At 41.0% G+C, this 17270-nt stretch overlaps 1 protein-coding gene across 1 annotated transcript in view; it reads left to right on the top strand.

Annotated features, from left to right (window-relative positions):
• The first annotated feature begins 359 nt into the window (after positions 1-359).
• PON1 (paraoxonase 1) overlaps positions 360-17270 on the top strand; it is a 34173-nt gene continuing 17262 nt past the window's right edge. The window contains exons 1-5 of the mRNA XM_047096941.1: positions 360-433; positions 7406-7476; positions 8856-8911; positions 10147-10315; positions 15755-15881. Of these exons, the coding sequence (XP_046952897.1) occupies positions 360-433; positions 7406-7476; positions 8856-8911; positions 10147-10315; positions 15755-15881 (497 nt within the window). The remainder of the gene's footprint in view (positions 434-7405; positions 7477-8855; positions 8912-10146; positions 10316-15754; positions 15882-17270) is intronic.

Raw genomic sequence — 17270 nt, 5'->3', positions numbered from 1 at the left:
CATTTCTGGCTGAGTCACTGTGATCACATTACTGAACCCCTCTGAGGCAAAGGGATTAGGACCTTGCTGGCACAAAGTGAGCGCTCATAAAAGCCTGGCTCTCTTTTCCCACAGCTCTCCATTTCCACCAATCAACAGGCTGTCCCCTTCTTGCAGGGCATAGGCAGCTGCTCTCTGTCTCCCCTCTCAAGTCTCAGGGAGCAAGCAGCTCCTGCCTCTGCAGTGCAGCGGGGAGGGGAGGGGAGGAGCCTGGAGGGAAGGTCGGACCCAGGGACTGTCCCCGCGAGGCTCAGGCCACAGGCAAGCCAGTCTCCTGGCCAGCGGGTTTATCAGTCCAGCCATCCATTCCTATCCAAGCCATGGCAAAGCTGATGTTGCTCACTCTCCTGGGGCTGGGACTGGCACTCTTCAGGGATCACCGGGCTTCTTATCAGTAAGTTGGGCTGTGGTGAGGGCTGCAGCCCTGGTCCTCCCCCGCCTCGGCAACCCCAGGAGCGCCCCTGAAAGTAGGGTGTAGTCTTTCAACCGAAAGCCCGAGGGAAGCTTTAGATGCACATCCTGCAGGATTTTCATAAATGTTTGTCTAACTTTCGTGTGCCACTTGAAAACATGCCCTTGTTCATGGCCTGAGACATGGGGTAAGGAGAAAAATTGTCACTGGTGTGATGGCCAAGTTGTTGGCATACACAGATTGATTTTTCATGAAGATCTGTGTGCCTTGGCAACAGAGTCACTTCTCAATCTCTCTTCAGGATAGACTAAGGATCCCCCCCCACCCCGATATTGTGTAGGTTAGGGAAGAGCCATGGCATAAACCCCAGCCACAGTGTAAATCTTCCCAGCTTGCAGATTGTCACCTTGAGGCCACACAGAGACACAGAATGCATGTGGAGCAGATCAGGTATGAGCAAACGCACCCTATGAGGGTCTACTCCCCACATCCCATCCGTTCCAGTTGGGCAGGGGTGAGGGGTGTGGGAAGGAAAGAACCCTGGCTCAACCCGCATTTGATGTCCTGGGTTCTTGCTATGTCCCTTCCATTATGAGATCTTGGGCAAATCACTTCACAGCTCTAACATTGTCTGCTTGAATAAGCCTGAGCCAATAATCCACACTCATACATGAAGCAGCTAACACGGTGTCTGGGACACAGTAACTATTCAATAAATGTTAGTGCTCTGCTTCCCTTAAAGTATTTATAAACCCTAAGGTACTGTAAAAGGGAGGAAAGTTTTTAAGAACGTTTCAGTAGTTTGATGGTAACTTTACAGGGGTTCAAAGTCTAGAGATCACCCTAGTTCCTAAGGTTTAGTCAACATCTTCTTATTTACTTTGAAGTAAAACACTACTAAAAATCAAATTGAACATTTTGGATCTTTAAAAAACTTATATGACCCTAAGCTTTCTTTCAGAACAACTTTTTGCAAACTATTGGGTTTTTTTCTTCTAATTGTTAATTATTTTTATAATCACAAACTATCAGAGAAGGGTAATGGAGAGTTAGTGATGTGGGTTTTAAAATCATGTAAAAATTACAGTTTGTGGATTTTCATTAATCATAGTACTCTTTGGTGCTAAAGGAAAATCTCTCTCTCTCTCTTTCTGTGTATATACACACACACACACACACACACACACACACACACACACACATCCCCCAGCATATGTGTAGATCATGGTATTATCCTGGGATGAAAGTAAATGAGATACAAAGATCTAAGCCCCCTTCTAGGCTTTATCCTTTCAATTCTGAATCTGTACCTGGGTTTCTTCTGCCCCCATTCTTGCAGAGGCCCCCCACCAAGATGTCTCCCAAAGGATTACAGGTCTGCAAGGAGGGAGTGAGGGTCTATCTTTCTGGTTTACCTTCCTTAATTTACTCTGAGAATGAAGACTGTAGGCATTTTGTATGTTTTTGTGTAAAAGCATAGCTTCCCTACCCCAGTCATAAAACGTTTCTCTCTCAGCATGTGGTCTTAGCCTATGTGATTCACCATTAATACTTCCCCAAGTTTGTCCCTTGGAACATGAGCCACAAGATTTGCTCCACGAAAAAATATGTTCCTTGGACACATACATTTGGGAAGTGTTTTCTACTACAGCCTTTCCTACAGATTGGCAATGCATTCTGGCATACGGGAAGCTTTGAAAAATTCTTCAGCTAAAATAAGCAACAACAACACAAGCCATCATTTCACAGACTTATTTGCCCACACCTCCATTCCCCTTTTTGGGTACCATCTATCATCATCCCGTAGAGCTCCCTGGGATGTAGTGTGAAAAGGACTATCCTATAGCAGTGATTTGCACCAAGGCAAATTTCAACCCGAAAAAGTTGGGACCTATCCTTGGGCAGCAAGGGGACCTTGGCCTTAGTTTCTGGGCCTCTAGCCTGATTCTGATTTTTCCGAAAGGACCAAAGTACAAAGTATAATGGATGATAGCCCGACATAACATCAGTCCCTGCACGTCCCTTTGTTGGCGTTACCTGTGGTTTCCTGTCATGGATAATGCGTCTGCAGGAGACACTCTGCTGTGGGGCTGCCACAGTGGGAAGATATGGGGTCTGGTTTGGAATTAGGAACTTACTGCTTTATTTTCAGCACCTGGATTCAGCGATGGGGGAGGGAGCCTTAATCTTTAAACTTCTGTCTGTAATCAGACCACCGAGAAGGGAAGAGGAAAGTGTGAGGGAGCTGGACCTCTGGTTTTAGAATGGAAAGGGGGTCTGGAAGAACCTCAGGGACAGGAGCAATGTGGGGCCAAGAGGGTGGGGGTTATGGAGATGGAGAATGGGAACAGCCCAGGCAGGAGAGGGAAGGGAAATTGCATGCACTATTCCAAAGGCCCTGAAGCCTCTTTCCTCAAACGGGCTGCGGACCAGATGCGCGCAGGAGGATCATCTGGGAGCTGCGTCTAGTTGCAGAATTCTAGGCCCCACCCCACACTACTGAATCCTCATTGGCATTATTTAATAATGCCCGGGAGATTTGTATGCACTTCTTTAAAGGACCTGCAAATGCTGCAGCACCCATGCCAGAACCAGATCAAGAGATTCTGGAGGATCAGTAAATTACCTTTGTTACACTTTTAGAAATAAAGCCTTTGAGTCCCAGAGAAGATTGTGAATCTGCCCAAGGAAGAGAAGGGAAGAGATCGTGCCCCGAGGCCTGCATCAGGAGCAAGCCAACCCCCACAGTGGCTACACCGTCTTTTCTTCAGAGATCGGCTATACAGGAGTGGGGCAGGTTCCCAGGACACTGCATTGGCCTAGGGCTGGAAGGAACTTGCAGAAGGACACAAAAAGTGTCTTGAGGGGGTTCCCTGACGCTTTTGAGGTGATGACAGCACAGAGGAAGGAACTGAGAGGGCTCCTCTGGACCAGCAGTCTCCCCTGTCCATCTGTGAAGTCAGCTGTTGTGACCTTGTGGGGTGTGCATGGGCAAGTCCCGGGAATGCCTTGGACTATGATATAAACAGCACCCTGTGGGGTGTGGAATGTTACAGCTGGCATCTATAGCAACTTCCCCACTCCGAAGTTGCTGATTGCAATGCGTGACACCGCTGTTTCCCGTCATTAAAAGCTAGTGTTTGCCTTTCTGCCACCTCATAACCTCTCCACACTCCACACTACAGGGGGAAGAGGGCAGGGGTGGCTTCCAGCAGACCTGGGCTGGATGCCATTTCTTCAACTTCCAAGTCACTCTACCATGCTGAGCCTGTCTCTCCACCTGAAAAAATTATGGGATAATAATACATATCACAGTAGGATAAGTATAAAATCTGGCACGTGAAAGGTACTCTGTAAATGTTAGCTTTTATTATTGCCATATGCTTTTTCAAAAATCCACCTATGAATGATCCACCTAATGAGCGCTGTTTGAATATATAGTATAATAATTCCTCATGTGACCCTAAGCTAAGGACAAACAAATAGCTCTCCAGTCTTCCCTATCAATGCAACCAACACCATCTTCTCCATCTGATGCACCAGCCTAGTAATTCCAGAAAACAATTTAGCAGACATCTACGGGGTTCCTTCTCTCTGCCGGCGCTGGGTTCCTGCTGGGTCACAGGGACGAGCAGGATGCGGTGCTATTTACTCATAGATTTCAGAGTTTACTGTGAGCAACAAGACCAAAAACTGATAACTGCAAAACTCTTGGGTAGGAGACCTAATAGCTGTATATGGGGAGGTTTGTGAGGATAAAGGAGTTATTCCTATCACAATAGACCAAGAGGAGCTACAGAAAGTCATGAGTAGGAGTCTTCCCCCTGGATTAGGAGGCATGGGTGTTCTAGATGGAGGGAGAAGCTTGAACAAATGAAAAGTGGTGTGAGAGCAATATAGAAAAAAGGGCCCCTAGTATCATGACACCTCATTTCCAATCCCAGCTCTATGCCTTTAAAAAAGCAACAAGAAGCAACGTACTTTTTTTTCCCTGTGCCTCGGGTTTCTTACCCATCAATCAGGTGAAAATTAATCATCGTCTCAAAAGTAACAAGGAGAGGAGCACTTGGGTGGCTCAGTCGGTTAAGCATCCGACTTCAGCTCAGGTCATGACCTCACGGGCCGTGGGTTCCAGCCCCTCATTCAGCTCTGTGCTGACAGCTCAAAGTCTGGAGTCTGCTTGGGATCCGGTGTTTCCCTCTCTCTCTGCCCCTCCCCCACTTGCGCTCTGTCTCTCTCTCTCTCTCAAAAATAAATGTTAAAAAATTTTTAAAAACATTTTTTGAAAAAGGTAACAAGGAAATCAATTGAGGAAGTATGTGTAAGAGCCCTTAGCACAGGTCTTGGCACACAGTAGGTCCCAAAAGAGAATATTGGATGAATGAGGAGTGTACAGTGGCAGAAAGTAGACTGAGGGGGCTGCATACGGCCCCAAGGAAAGTTCCAGAGTGGATTTCTTAATACATAAACTAAAGAGCCTCACTTTCTTTTGTAAGAAGCAAGCACATCTTTGCAAAGAATAATTCATAGCAGGGATTGTGTGATTTCTGGTCAGACTTCAGAGGCCTTAGGAATCAGGGACACATCTCAGACATCGAATTTTATCCCTTGGACCCAGAACATTTGGACTTAATCAAGCTCTTGACCAGATATTTCCTGATAATTGAGACTAAGGTAAAAACATATGAGCTGGATTATAGTAACACTGGGAGAATTGTCTTCTGGTGCTTCCTCCAGTTTGTAAGTAGTGTTACCTGTACATTTTGCTTGAGCAGGAGGACTGGATGTGAGCTTTGCGTTCATACCTGAGTTCCAATCCCAATTCAGCCGCTTCCTAACCTTGTGGATTTGGAAAGCCATTTAATCTTAGTCATCTGTAAAATCAGGAAAATAATAGTACTGCAGAGAGGTGTTTGAAGGTTAAATGAAGGCATGTATACAGTACTTGAACTGCAGCGGCAATGATTATTCTGTTGAGCTATGATTTGCTTTTTAGCCACAAATGTGAACTGAAAGCAACTGAGTGCTGCGTCATGCCTCCTTGATCATTCTACCTTTTTCAGGTTAGAGGTTGTCTTCCATTAAAGAAAAGCCTGAATTAGGATGGGGCCGATCTCTTCTGCTCTCCTTTGCCTTCTAGGATCCCATCAGGCTTGATGAGCCTTGTGAGCCAAGCAGTGCACCTATTCTTCCTGTGTGGTTTTGATGCTAAGAAAAGCTAATTTGGCTACCCTTGGTATTTTTCACAGGTCTTGGCCCACTCAACATTGAGTCTCTTCTTCTGTGTCACTTTTTTGTGGTGTTTTGTATAGGATCTGCACCTTTAACATCTTTTGTGTCTGTCCTTTGAATCCCTTGGAGCACTTTACAAATACTCACGGAGCTTTCTCTTGACCACTGATTTTCAAAATGGTGGTCCACAATAGCAGTTTTAGTAGATTATGGTCAGCATTTTAAAATGAATGAAATAGGCTTGAATAGAAAAGTTAAGAATGTATTACGTATGTTAGGGTGAGTATTTTTTTTTTGTTTTAGGGGTGTGGGGAATATGTGCATGCACACGTGTGTGTGTGTGTGTGTGTGTGCGCCATGCAAAATGCTTTTCCTGATGCATCATCATTTCCCCTTTTATTTCTTTATTGTGAACTTTCATGATTATAATGTCAGGTTCCCATTTTTAAAATACCTTTTAGTTTCTTAAGTCGTGGGGGCAGATCCCAACTTTCCTTTGAAAGTCCACTTTGTAAGTTCAAGTACATCATTCAGGGAACCACCCTTTGCTTGCAGGCCAGGCCTTCCCCATCTAGTCTTCCATCCCTGGAGCTCTAGCACCCCGCCTGGTGTCTCTCCACTCTGGAGGTGGTTTGGGATAAACTATGGTGCTTTAACAAAGCTGTTAGGTCAGACCCTTTCCAAAGGTGGAATTGGTAGCCAGTGCCGTTTGTGGTAGGAACATGTCATGCTTTTTTCTGAATGAAAGGATGAAAGGTCAAACGCCCCCCAATTCCTATCATTTTATACCAAATTGAGAATTTTATCTAGAATGTCCTCTAGCCCACCCTCTTCCTCTGTGACACTAAATTATGAAGAATTTCTCAGCCTATCTCTAGCCAAATAAGATTTCTGGGGGTCCTTGGATAATTGTTGCTACTCACTAAGACTATATTGTATCATTAGTTCTCAAAAAAAAAAAAGTGTTGATTGTTTAAATCCCTTGGTTGTGCTGATGTTGTGGTCCAGTTCTTTTAAATGCCTCATCAATAGTTTTTCTCTGCTTAGGCAGCTTGCTGGTACTTCCTTCTCACATCTGTCCTTTTTTCCTATGTCCTCCACTCAAATATTCCCCATGATGTTTATGCACTCAGATTTAATAAGTTGCTTGTGTGTGTGTGTGTGTGTGTGTGTGTGTGTGTTTCTGTGTGTGTGAGTCTTTTTATATTCTGGCCTTGGGTGTGATTTTCTAAAGTTATAAATCCTTTAGGCACACCTGTGTTTTTCAAGTGACACACCCGAGAGCAGATGCCCAGTCCAGGCTTTGGAGCCAGACTGGGCAGATGGGTAGGAGGCCCATCTGTCAGCAGCCCTAAAACATCAATGGAGTAAATTGGAACCATGTTGCTATTTAACCCAAATTTCCACATAGGACTCCTTACACAGCAGATGAAATGGTCCCTATTCCTGCCAAAGTGCACAGAGCTGTGGAGAGGACACGGTGTATTTCTTTTGTGGATCTATCCACCTCTGTTAAATAAACACTGAATGTACCCAGAGGCCCCACCAGCCTTGCTCTGGCCTTGACTGGTAGAATTGCTCAGACTGCAGGGACCACTAACCCTGGGATTGAAATCCAGACAAAGTCCAGTTAAGGAGAACTTTACAGGCAGCTTACTTGTGCAACTTAATTATCATTTCTGAATAGTTTTATGTGTGTTTTGTTCCTTTTTTCTCCCCCAGAGCACGACTTAATGCTTTCCGAGAAGTAAAGCCAGTAGAACTTCCTAACTGTAATTTAGTTAAAGGAATAGGTAAGTATGAGAGCGGAGGGAGTATCTCATTTGAACTTGCAGTATCACCTTGCTATTTATTTGATTAATACACGTGTTTAATTTTGTTCAGAAAGAGAACTATGAACCCAAAGAGAATGGTTAAGTCAGTAGTTAATTATAAATACCAACATACTTGACTTTTGATTTCACCAACACATTGCCAAGGTATTGACAGTTTTTGATAGTTTGTTTTTGTTTTGTTAGTTTAGCAAAAACAATAGTCAGAACAATGATTTAATGGTAATACAACCTGAGGAGATTACAGAGGAGGGACAGAGGATGGAGAAAAAGCAGTGAGTAAGGGGACAAATTTTAAAAGGTCTTTGTACACCTTGGCAGTTACCACAAGGCTTCACCTCTTTTAGTATCGGGGAGGAATATTTTTCCCAGAAGTTCTCAGCAGATTTCCCCTTAGATCTCATTAGTCAGAGGTAGACCACAGGCTGCTGCCCTAGCTGCAAAGGAAGCTGGGAAAGTAATTATCTGGCTTCCATTGTGGAAAGCAGGCTCTGTCAGCAAAGATAAAAGGATAAGGAAATAGCAGCTGGTAGGCAACCAACAGGGAGTGTCACAGGACTCAAGTCCCCAGATGGTTTCAACCATCTTTGTTATTTGAGGACAGCTTGTTTGAGATCCATGCTTTTGTTATGTTTTGTTTTGTTTAGAGTTATCTATCTCAGTTGACTAAGGTTGGACAGTCTAGACCATAAGACTTAGTCAGCATCAATAAGGTTGGCCAGGTATCTTTCAGTGCAATTTTCCTAGAAAATAGATATGATATCAATATTTGATATTATTGGATATTTGTAAAACAAACATGTCTACTAAAAGTGTCAATACAGGGAGCCTGGATGGCTTAGTCAGTTAGGTGTCTGACTCTAGATTTCGGCTCAGGTCATGATCTCATGGTTAGTGAGTTCAAGCTCTATGTCAGGCTCAGCGCTGGTGGTGCAGATTCTCTCTCTTTCCTTCTCTCTCTGCCCCTCCCCTGCTCATGTGCTCTCTCTTTCTCTCTCTCTCTCTCAAAATAACTAAACTTAAAAAATAAAAATGCATATGGAAACCTATTTGACAATATTGTCACTAAGTATAACATCAAAACATAAAAAAAATAAAAAATAAATAAATAAGTAAATATATTAAGTGTAAATTTTAATTGCACTTAGTTATATTAATGTCTTCTCATTTTTATAGAATCATATTAGTCAGTTTGAATAAATGAAAGAGTTAATTATTCTGGATCTATCAAATAAGAGCTAAATAGCCTCTTTTTCCAGTTAGGAGTGATGAAGAAAAGGATCAGTAGCTCCCTGCAATAGCCTGCAACAATCTGTACTGACTAGTCTCTTTTCTGGCAGAATCTGGCTCTGAAGACTTGGAGATACTTCCTAGTGGACTAGCTTTCATTAGCTCCGTAAGTGTTTTCTCTCTTTTACAGTGCTCTACACCATTTTCTAGAACAAGCAGCCTAAGTCTTTCATTTAAGCCTGTTATATACAAATGACCACCTTCAAATAAAATAAGCAGTCATATGGTTCAAAAAACAAACAGTATATGCATTTACACTGGTGTTAAAATTACAATTATGTGCCTACTATGCATATTTGTATTCCTATGTGTACACTGAACTCTGATATTACCTTGTCTTCCATTTAGTGAAGATTTGTAAGTCCAATGAGTTCAAGAATGGCTTTCCATCAATGGCTTATTCCTTGAAGCCCTTAAGTGGTATACTCAAATATTTACTGAATTGGGTGTATGTGTGTATACATATATATGCGTCTATATGTATATGTATGCATATAAATATAAACACTCACATGTTGGTTAGATTTTACCTTTTTTTTTTACACTTTCCAGAATAAGCCCTTTAATATAAAATTGTTGATAGGTCATTCCACAATTTCCACACTTTGAAGAGTGAAGCCATCATGTTTGTTGAACTTCTGCATACAAACCACTGTGGTCGTGACATAGCTTAAAACAAAAGAAGCCAACACTCTTGGCTACCTGTTGTAATTTATTTAGTCCAATTTCCTCCTTTGAAGATGCAAAACTAGTCATCTTCTACAGCAGTGTCTTCCAAATTCCTTTTTTAAGCAACAGAATACATATTCCAAGCAAAATCTTATATGGGATTCCAACATCAAAAACAAAAACATAGCTGTGTTGTTCTAATTGAAGGCTAAGAAAGGAATTGTTGACTTCCCCCAAATCTCTGTCCCTGAGATCCTTCCAAGGAACCTGCCAGGAGACATTTTACAAACCATGACCAATGTTCTCTCTATATTCCTTGCTTTATATGGTTGAAGCTCATTAGCAATTGCCCATTTGGTCTACTTTTCCATTTTTGATCTTTGTCATGATTTGGGAGCTGTGGTATGAGACACATAGAGCTTTGCTCTGCTGCTCCTGCTGCTGAAGGGATGGTCTGTGACTGTGTGTTGTGTGGGGTGGCCTGGTGGAACATATGGCTTCCAGCCTTCCAGAACCCTTCATGGTCCTATTGCACAAGCCAACCAAGAGGCTTCCCATGCAGCCCTATGGCCCGAAGCAGATAGTATGAACCCATGTGCCATCTATGACCTCTATCAGCTTTTGAGATATTTGTAATATGCCCATTTTTTTGTCTGCTTAATGTTTTATAAGGGATTAAAGTATCCTGGAATAAAGAGCTTTGAACCTGATAAACCTGGCAAAATACTTCTGATGGACCTAAATGAAGAAGATCCAACAGTGTTAGAACTGAAGATCACTGGAAGCAAATTCGATCATTCCTCATTTAACCCTCATGGGATTAGCACGTTCACAGATGAAGGTAAAAATATTTAATGTTTGTTAAAAACAAAACCAAATTAAAAAAATGTTAAAGTGAATATTTCCTTCCATTCCACTGAAGTGTAGTCATGGTTAATGTTACTATTCTGTTAAACTTACCCACTCTGTTATATAAATATAATATTATAACCACTTTAATGCTTGAGAATGCTAACATACTACAGATCTGTAAAGCACTTATTTTTAAAAATACCAACATTCACATTATCCCTATAATTACAATAGCAATAATATATAGCCTTAATCATTATGGGTTTTCCATTTTAAACAATTTTACAAATCCAGAAATTTACAGGGATAGATTTTTCTAACTGAAGGCATCAGCACTGACAGAGATCAATTGACAGAGAGTCACCATGGTCACTTTTCTCTCAGCCCTGTCACCTTCAGTGCCTTTCTGTCCACTGGTTTCTCTGTTTTGTCTTCAAACTAGTTTTCCACATTTCAAAACTATCAACATATTGCCCCCATCCCTTATGCCTTCCTCTCATTTTTCCCTTCCTTCCTTCCTTCCTTCCTTCCTTCCTTCCTTCCTTCCTTCCCTTCTTTTTTTTTTTAAGAGAGAGAGAGAGAGAGAGAGAGAGAGAGAGAGAGAGAGAACAAGAGCAATAGAAGAAGAGAGAGACAGAATCTTAGGCAGGCTCCATGCCCAGTATGGAGTCTGATGAGGGGCTCGATCCCATGACCCCGCAATCATAACCACAACTCTCGGATCATCACTTGAGCCCAAATCAAGAGTTGGCTGCTTAACCAACTGAGCCACCCACCATCCCCATTTCTTCCTTTCTGTTTGCAACCATTTTCTTTGTCTCTACATTAATTCTCAAACCCAGATGCACACAGAAACCCCTGGGGGATTTTATATCGACTGAATTTTTTTTCTTTTAACCTTTTTACCCTTGTTTCTTCCACTCTCCACTCCCCACCTCTGGCAACCAATCTATGAGTTTTGTTTTTTGTCTTAGTTTTTAATTCTACATATAAGAGCTATCACATGCTTTTGTTTTTCTCTCACTTAGTTTGCTTAGCATAATACCCTTGAGGTCCATCCATGTTGTCACCAATGACAGGATTTTGTTCTTTTTTATGGCTGAATAATATTCCTCTGTGTGTGTGTGTGTGTGTGTGTGTGTGTGTTCATCCATCAGTGGACACCTAGGTTGTTTCCATGTCTTGACTATTGTAAATAATGCTGTGATGAACATGGAGGAACATATATCTTTTCAAGTTAGTGTTTTAGTTTTTTTTAGATAAACACTTTAAAGGAAATTCCTGGATCATATGGCAGCTCTATTTTGAATTTTCGAGGAAACTCCAAAGTTTCGAGGAAACTGTTTTTCATAGTGGCTGCACGAGTTTCGATTCCCAACAACAATGCACAAGGATTTCCTTTTTCTCTATATCCTCACCAACACTTGTTTTTTTGTTTTGTTTTGTTTTGTTTTTGTCTTTTTGATAATAGCCATTCTAACAGGTGTGAGATGGTATCTCACTGTGGTTTTGATTTGCATTTCCCTGATGAGTAATGATGTTGATCACCTTTTCTTGTACCAGGACATTTTCTTGGCCCTCTGTATGTCTTCTTTGAAAAAATATCTTTTTGGATCTTCTGCCTGTTTTAAAATCAGATTATTTACTTGCTTGTTTTTGCTATTGAGTTATATGGGTTCTTTATATATTTTGGATATTCGCCCCTTATCAGATATATGGTTTGCAAATATTCCTTTCCATTCGATAGGTTGCCTTTTCATTTTGTTGGTGGTTTCCCTTGCTGTGGAGAAGCTTTTTAGCTTGTTGTAGCTCCACTTGTTTATTTTTGCTTTTGTTGCTTTTGCTTTTGGTGTCAGGTTTAAAAGAATCATCACCAAGATCTATGTCAAAGAACTTACTGCCTATGTTTTCTTCTAGGAGGTTTATGGTTTCAAGTCTTCTACTCAAGTCTTTAATCTATTTGTAGTTAACTTTCGTGGATAGTATAAGAGTGGTTGAATTTCATTCTTTTGCATGTAGCTGTCCAGTTTTCCCAACACGATTTATTGAAGAGCCCATCTTTTCCCCATGGTATATTCCATATTCTTGGTTCCTTTGTCATAAATTAATTGACCACAAGCCATATATAGGTTTATTTCTGGGCTCTCTATTCTGTTCACTGATCTATGTGTCTATTTTTATGCCAGTACCACATTGTTTTAATTTTTATAGCTTCATAATATAGTTTGAAATCAAGGAGCATGACACCTTGCTCTTCTTTTCAAGATTGCTTTGGCTATTTGTATTTTGGTGTGTGTGTGTGTGTGTGTGTGTGTGGTTTCATACAGATTCCAAGACTATTTTTCTATTTCTACAAGAAATTCCATTGGAATTTTGATATGGATTATATTGAATCTGTAGATTACTGTAGGGACACTTTAACAATATTGATTCTTCCAATCCAAGAGCATGCTGTACCTTTTTATTTGTGTCTTCAATTTTTTTCATTAATGTTTTACAGTGTTCAATATATAGGTCTTTCACCTCCTTGTTTAAATTTATTCTGAAGTATTTTATTCTTTTTGATGCAGTTGGAGATGGGATTGTTTTATTTCTCTTTCTGATAGTTCTACTCAGCATATAGAAACGCAACAGATTTCTGTGTATTGAAGTTGTATCCTGCAAGTTCACTGAGCTTGTTTAGTAGTTCCAACAGCAGGGAGTTTTAAAAAGCCTAGTGAAGGGGCGCCTGGGTGGCCCAGTTGGTTGGGCATCTGACTTTGGCTCAGGTCATGATCTTGCGGTTCGTGAGTTCGAGCCCCACATCGGGCTCTGTGCTGACGGCTCGGAGCCTGGAGCCTGCTTCGGATTCTGTGTCTCCCCCTCTCTCTGCCTCTCCCCTGCTCATGCTCTGTCTCTCTCTGTCTCTCAATAATAAATAAATGTTAAAAAAATTAAAAAATAAAAAGCCTAATGATCATATCCCAGCCCCAATAATTCTGATTCAGTAGTCGGTTTGAAGAAGGCCTGGGTGGCAGTACTTGTTAAAAGTTCTCCAGGTGATAAAATATAAAGCTGGAGTGGAGAGCCACGTCTGTACTCATGGCCTCCATCTCCTCCGCAGACAGTCCCTCCTTCCATCTTTCTTTCAGACTTTCTCCACTGCGAGTGACTAAAACTGCTGCCCTAAAGTCACCAGCAATGTCCTTATTAACAAACTTTCTTTCTCCCAATTCTCCCTCCCTTCCTTCCTCCCTCCCTTCCTTCCTTCCTTCCCTCCCTCCCTCCTTCCTTCCTGCACCTCATTTTATGCTGTTGACCACTTTCTCCTTCAAGTAAATTGCTCCTCCCTGATATTCCAATATACTTATCTATCTTTAGTTCTAACCCTACTACAGTCTTTTCCCTGTTCATTGCTTCATCATTTATTTCAAAGTCTCTGAACATTCCCCAAAAGACTGATCTTTTGCCTCCTTTTATTTGCTCTATTTCAGAAAGTTCAGCCAAGTCACACCCCTTAACTGTCCCTGCTTTCCAAGAGAATACTGTTAATGGGGTATTCTTTTTTCTTTTTTCTTTTCTTTTTTTAGTCGGCTTTTCAGTTCCATTTCTGTAGCTTACTAGATTATTCTATTTGGGTTCCTCTCCTATAGCTGCTTTAAACTCAAAATGTTGAAAACTGATTTTTCATCCTTTTATCTTTTTTTTTTAACCTATACCCCATATGAAGTCTCTTCTTTTATATATACATGTATAGTCCCCTTTCAGTGATCTCCCCACCCATTTATCAACATCATATTTTATTTTTAAAACATTTTTAAGTGCAAAGAAATACACTGTTGGGTATGTGTACACTTTTAAAAATAGAAGGGAGTAGTATTACACAAACCCTTCTATAAAGTGCTTTTGCATTTATCATTACGTTATGGACTCCCTTCTCTGATTTCTATGACAGTGCATTTAGAGCTCCTTTGCAATGGCTGTTTAGGATTCAGTTGCATGGGAGTGCTGTAATATTGTTCTTCTGTTGATGGATATTCAGTCTGTTCCTGCCTTTATGCTCATTGCAAACAATGCCAAAATAAACATTCTTGTATATATATCTTCTGTGAATATTTCCTTAGGAAAAATTCCTAGAGGTGGAATCTTCCGCACACAACACGAATCTGGGTTTCAGTCCTCACTTACATTTGACTTCTGACTCCCCCACTCCTCAGCCATCATCAGGGACTTTTGATGCTTCCTGTCAAATGTCCTCCTATCCTTTCTTGCCATTTCTTGTCTATGCCACCCTTCTGGCCCGGTGCTGTCTCCCCACACACCTGGATTACTACTGTAACTTCAGGTCAAGCTACTCCTTTGCTCCAAGGCCCCAGTGACTAAGCCCTGTGTCCTTACCTTAAGATTGGCCTTGGCTAGCTACATCTATGGCTGCAGGCTTCCGACTCTTTCTTTCCCTCACTCTACTCCATCCAGAACCTTACTATTCAGTGAATGTGCCAAGGAAGCTCCTGCCTCAGGCTTTTTGTACACTCTCTTCCCTCACCTGGAAATGCTCTTTCTCTACATACTCACATGGTTTGGTCTCCTATTATCATTTTGTTTTCTGCTTTAACATCACTTCTTCAGAACTTCCCTGACTCTCAGGAAGAAAACATCTCATTACCCTTCATTCGGTTGTCTGGTTTTAGTTTTCCCTTTGTAGCACTTAGCACCAGTTAAAATAAACACTTGTTTGTTGAACGGACAAACTATAAGGAGCCTTCTAGTTGACTTCTCTGTTTAAATCTCTTCAGTCCAACCCACTAAACTTTGTATTGTTTTCCCTTAAACACCAATTTGGTTACATCAAAGGTTTCCAAAGATGTGCCGCTTCTAAAGGCAAAGACTGTAATGATCTAACTTCGCTCGCCAACACTAATCACACCTTCTTGACCACTTAGATTGGCCTCTTTTATGTCTTAAAGCCATACTGACTCACGGAAGCTGCTTCCCTTTGATAGCATCTCTCAGGTGTTCTTTTTATGGAATTGATCATTTTACACTGTAAATCGTACCTGAGCACACCTTCTCATATTGGTATTCTCCACATCTTTTATCTCTTTTATCTCAGCTCTGCATCTTGCTGAGACCATTTGCAATAGAAAGCTTAACAAGCTCTTTGGAGTTTTAGTGTCAAGATCTGCTCATTCTTAAGGTGAGGATTCCTCCCCCACCCCCACCCGTCCCTTGGAGTTTAGAGGTTTTTAGAGACTGTCACTACTTCTTCCTTTAGCCATTTTTCTTTGGAGCAATCACAAGTGCTTCTCTCTACAAGGAGATGAAAATATTCCATCTGCCTGACACCCTAAGTACTATTTGGGGGTGGGTTGAAATTGCTTTCTGGAGACAGGGCTGACAGCTGAGAGCTCAGTTAACGTTTCAAGTTTTGTTTTTCATCTCTTCTCAGATAATACCGTGTACCTGCTGGTGGTGAACCACCCAGATTTTAAGTCCACTGTTGAGTTGTTTAAATTTCAAGAAGAAGAAAAATCACTTTTGCATCTGAAAACCATCAGACACGAACTTCTGCCTAAGTACTGAGATACATCATATTTCTATTTTCCTTTCAAACCAGTGGATGGTTAATCTACCTTTAGTTTTTCCTTTTAGCCAGAGTGGGAGGGGGGAATAATGGCTAGTCGACTCTCCTTTCTAATGATCACAAACTCCTCCAAGTGTTCTTCTGCGGATACTTTTGAGGATTAAAACCCTTGACAGAAGACCTATTCTCTTCCTTTTTCATTTCCCAGGCAGCCCAGATGCTGACTAATGGCTCCTGGCCCAAAATGTCCATTTGAACTGTTATCAAGAAATAACTCTGATCTTCTCCAAAACCACACTTAGTATTTCAAATGCAAACCGGTTTCACAGATGAATTCCACATCTTGAGCTTGCTTATTTATTCATTCATTTATTTTTGTATTAAAAAAATAGAATCTTAGATGTTTCTATGAATTAGAAACATATACCCAAGGGAGATCTGAAATCTAGTGCCTCTAAGACCTTCCTGTACTGCCTCTACTGCTGTTTTTTGCACGTGATTTGTGTAAGAAATTTATCTGTGGTTAACACTCAGCTCCAATCCTAGACTTTTTGATAATATAACACAAGGAAAAAGAAAGCACTCAGGGATCCCTGATCAACCCCACATAAAGTCAACTTCCTCACTTGCCTTAGGATTTGGTTTATGAGGTTAGTGATGGATTTGGGACAATAATCTGACGCTGTCTTCCCAAACAATCTTTATCCTTTAATCATTAAGATTTTCTAGAATCCCAGCCTTTATTTGAATAACTAACAGTCAGCATTAGCAGGATTTGTAAATCTAGATTTCTTTTAAACCTTGTGTTATTTACATGCAGGGGGCCTAGCAGAATGCTTAGCACATCACATGGTATGCACTCAGGGTTCCCAGTATCCCCTCCTCTTTTTTCTTACCTGGTGGTTTCAAAGACAGAGAAATTGACGTTGGAGAGAAATGGAGTTACTGGATGAAGGCCAATCCACTAATTAGTAGTTGAGTAGGTACTATATGGCTCAAATCTTCTGCATCCCTGGGATGGGTGAAAATTCAAAGAACAGCTTCTGGTGGGACAGTTCATTCATACATTCATTCAACAAATATATTGTGGAAAGAGAATGAGAAAACTGAGTGTCTGGCAAATATGCCACATATTAAGATCTCAATTAGGAAAAAGTATGCAGAATGGAGAAGCTGGGCTAATAATAATAATAATGGTAATAACAATGAGCTTTAACTATTAGGTGCTGCAATAACCAATTTAAACTGATGACTTTATTATCTTTTACAAATGCCTTCTTAATTAAGTGTTATTATTATACCATTTGGGATTTAAAACAACAACAACAACAACTTTGAAGCTTGGAGTATTTAACTTGCCTCAGATGATACTATCAGTAAA

The sequence above is a fragment of the Lynx rufus genome, unplaced genomic scaffold, assembly GCF_022079265.1.
Source record: "Lynx rufus isolate CCGP_SWC_20201006 ecotype Redwood Valley unplaced genomic scaffold, mLynRuf1.p SCAF_4, whole genome shotgun sequence".
In the NCBI taxonomy this organism is placed as follows: Eukaryota; Metazoa; Chordata; class Mammalia; order Carnivora; family Felidae; genus Lynx; species Lynx rufus.
This window is presented reverse-complemented; position numbering and strand designations above follow the sequence as displayed.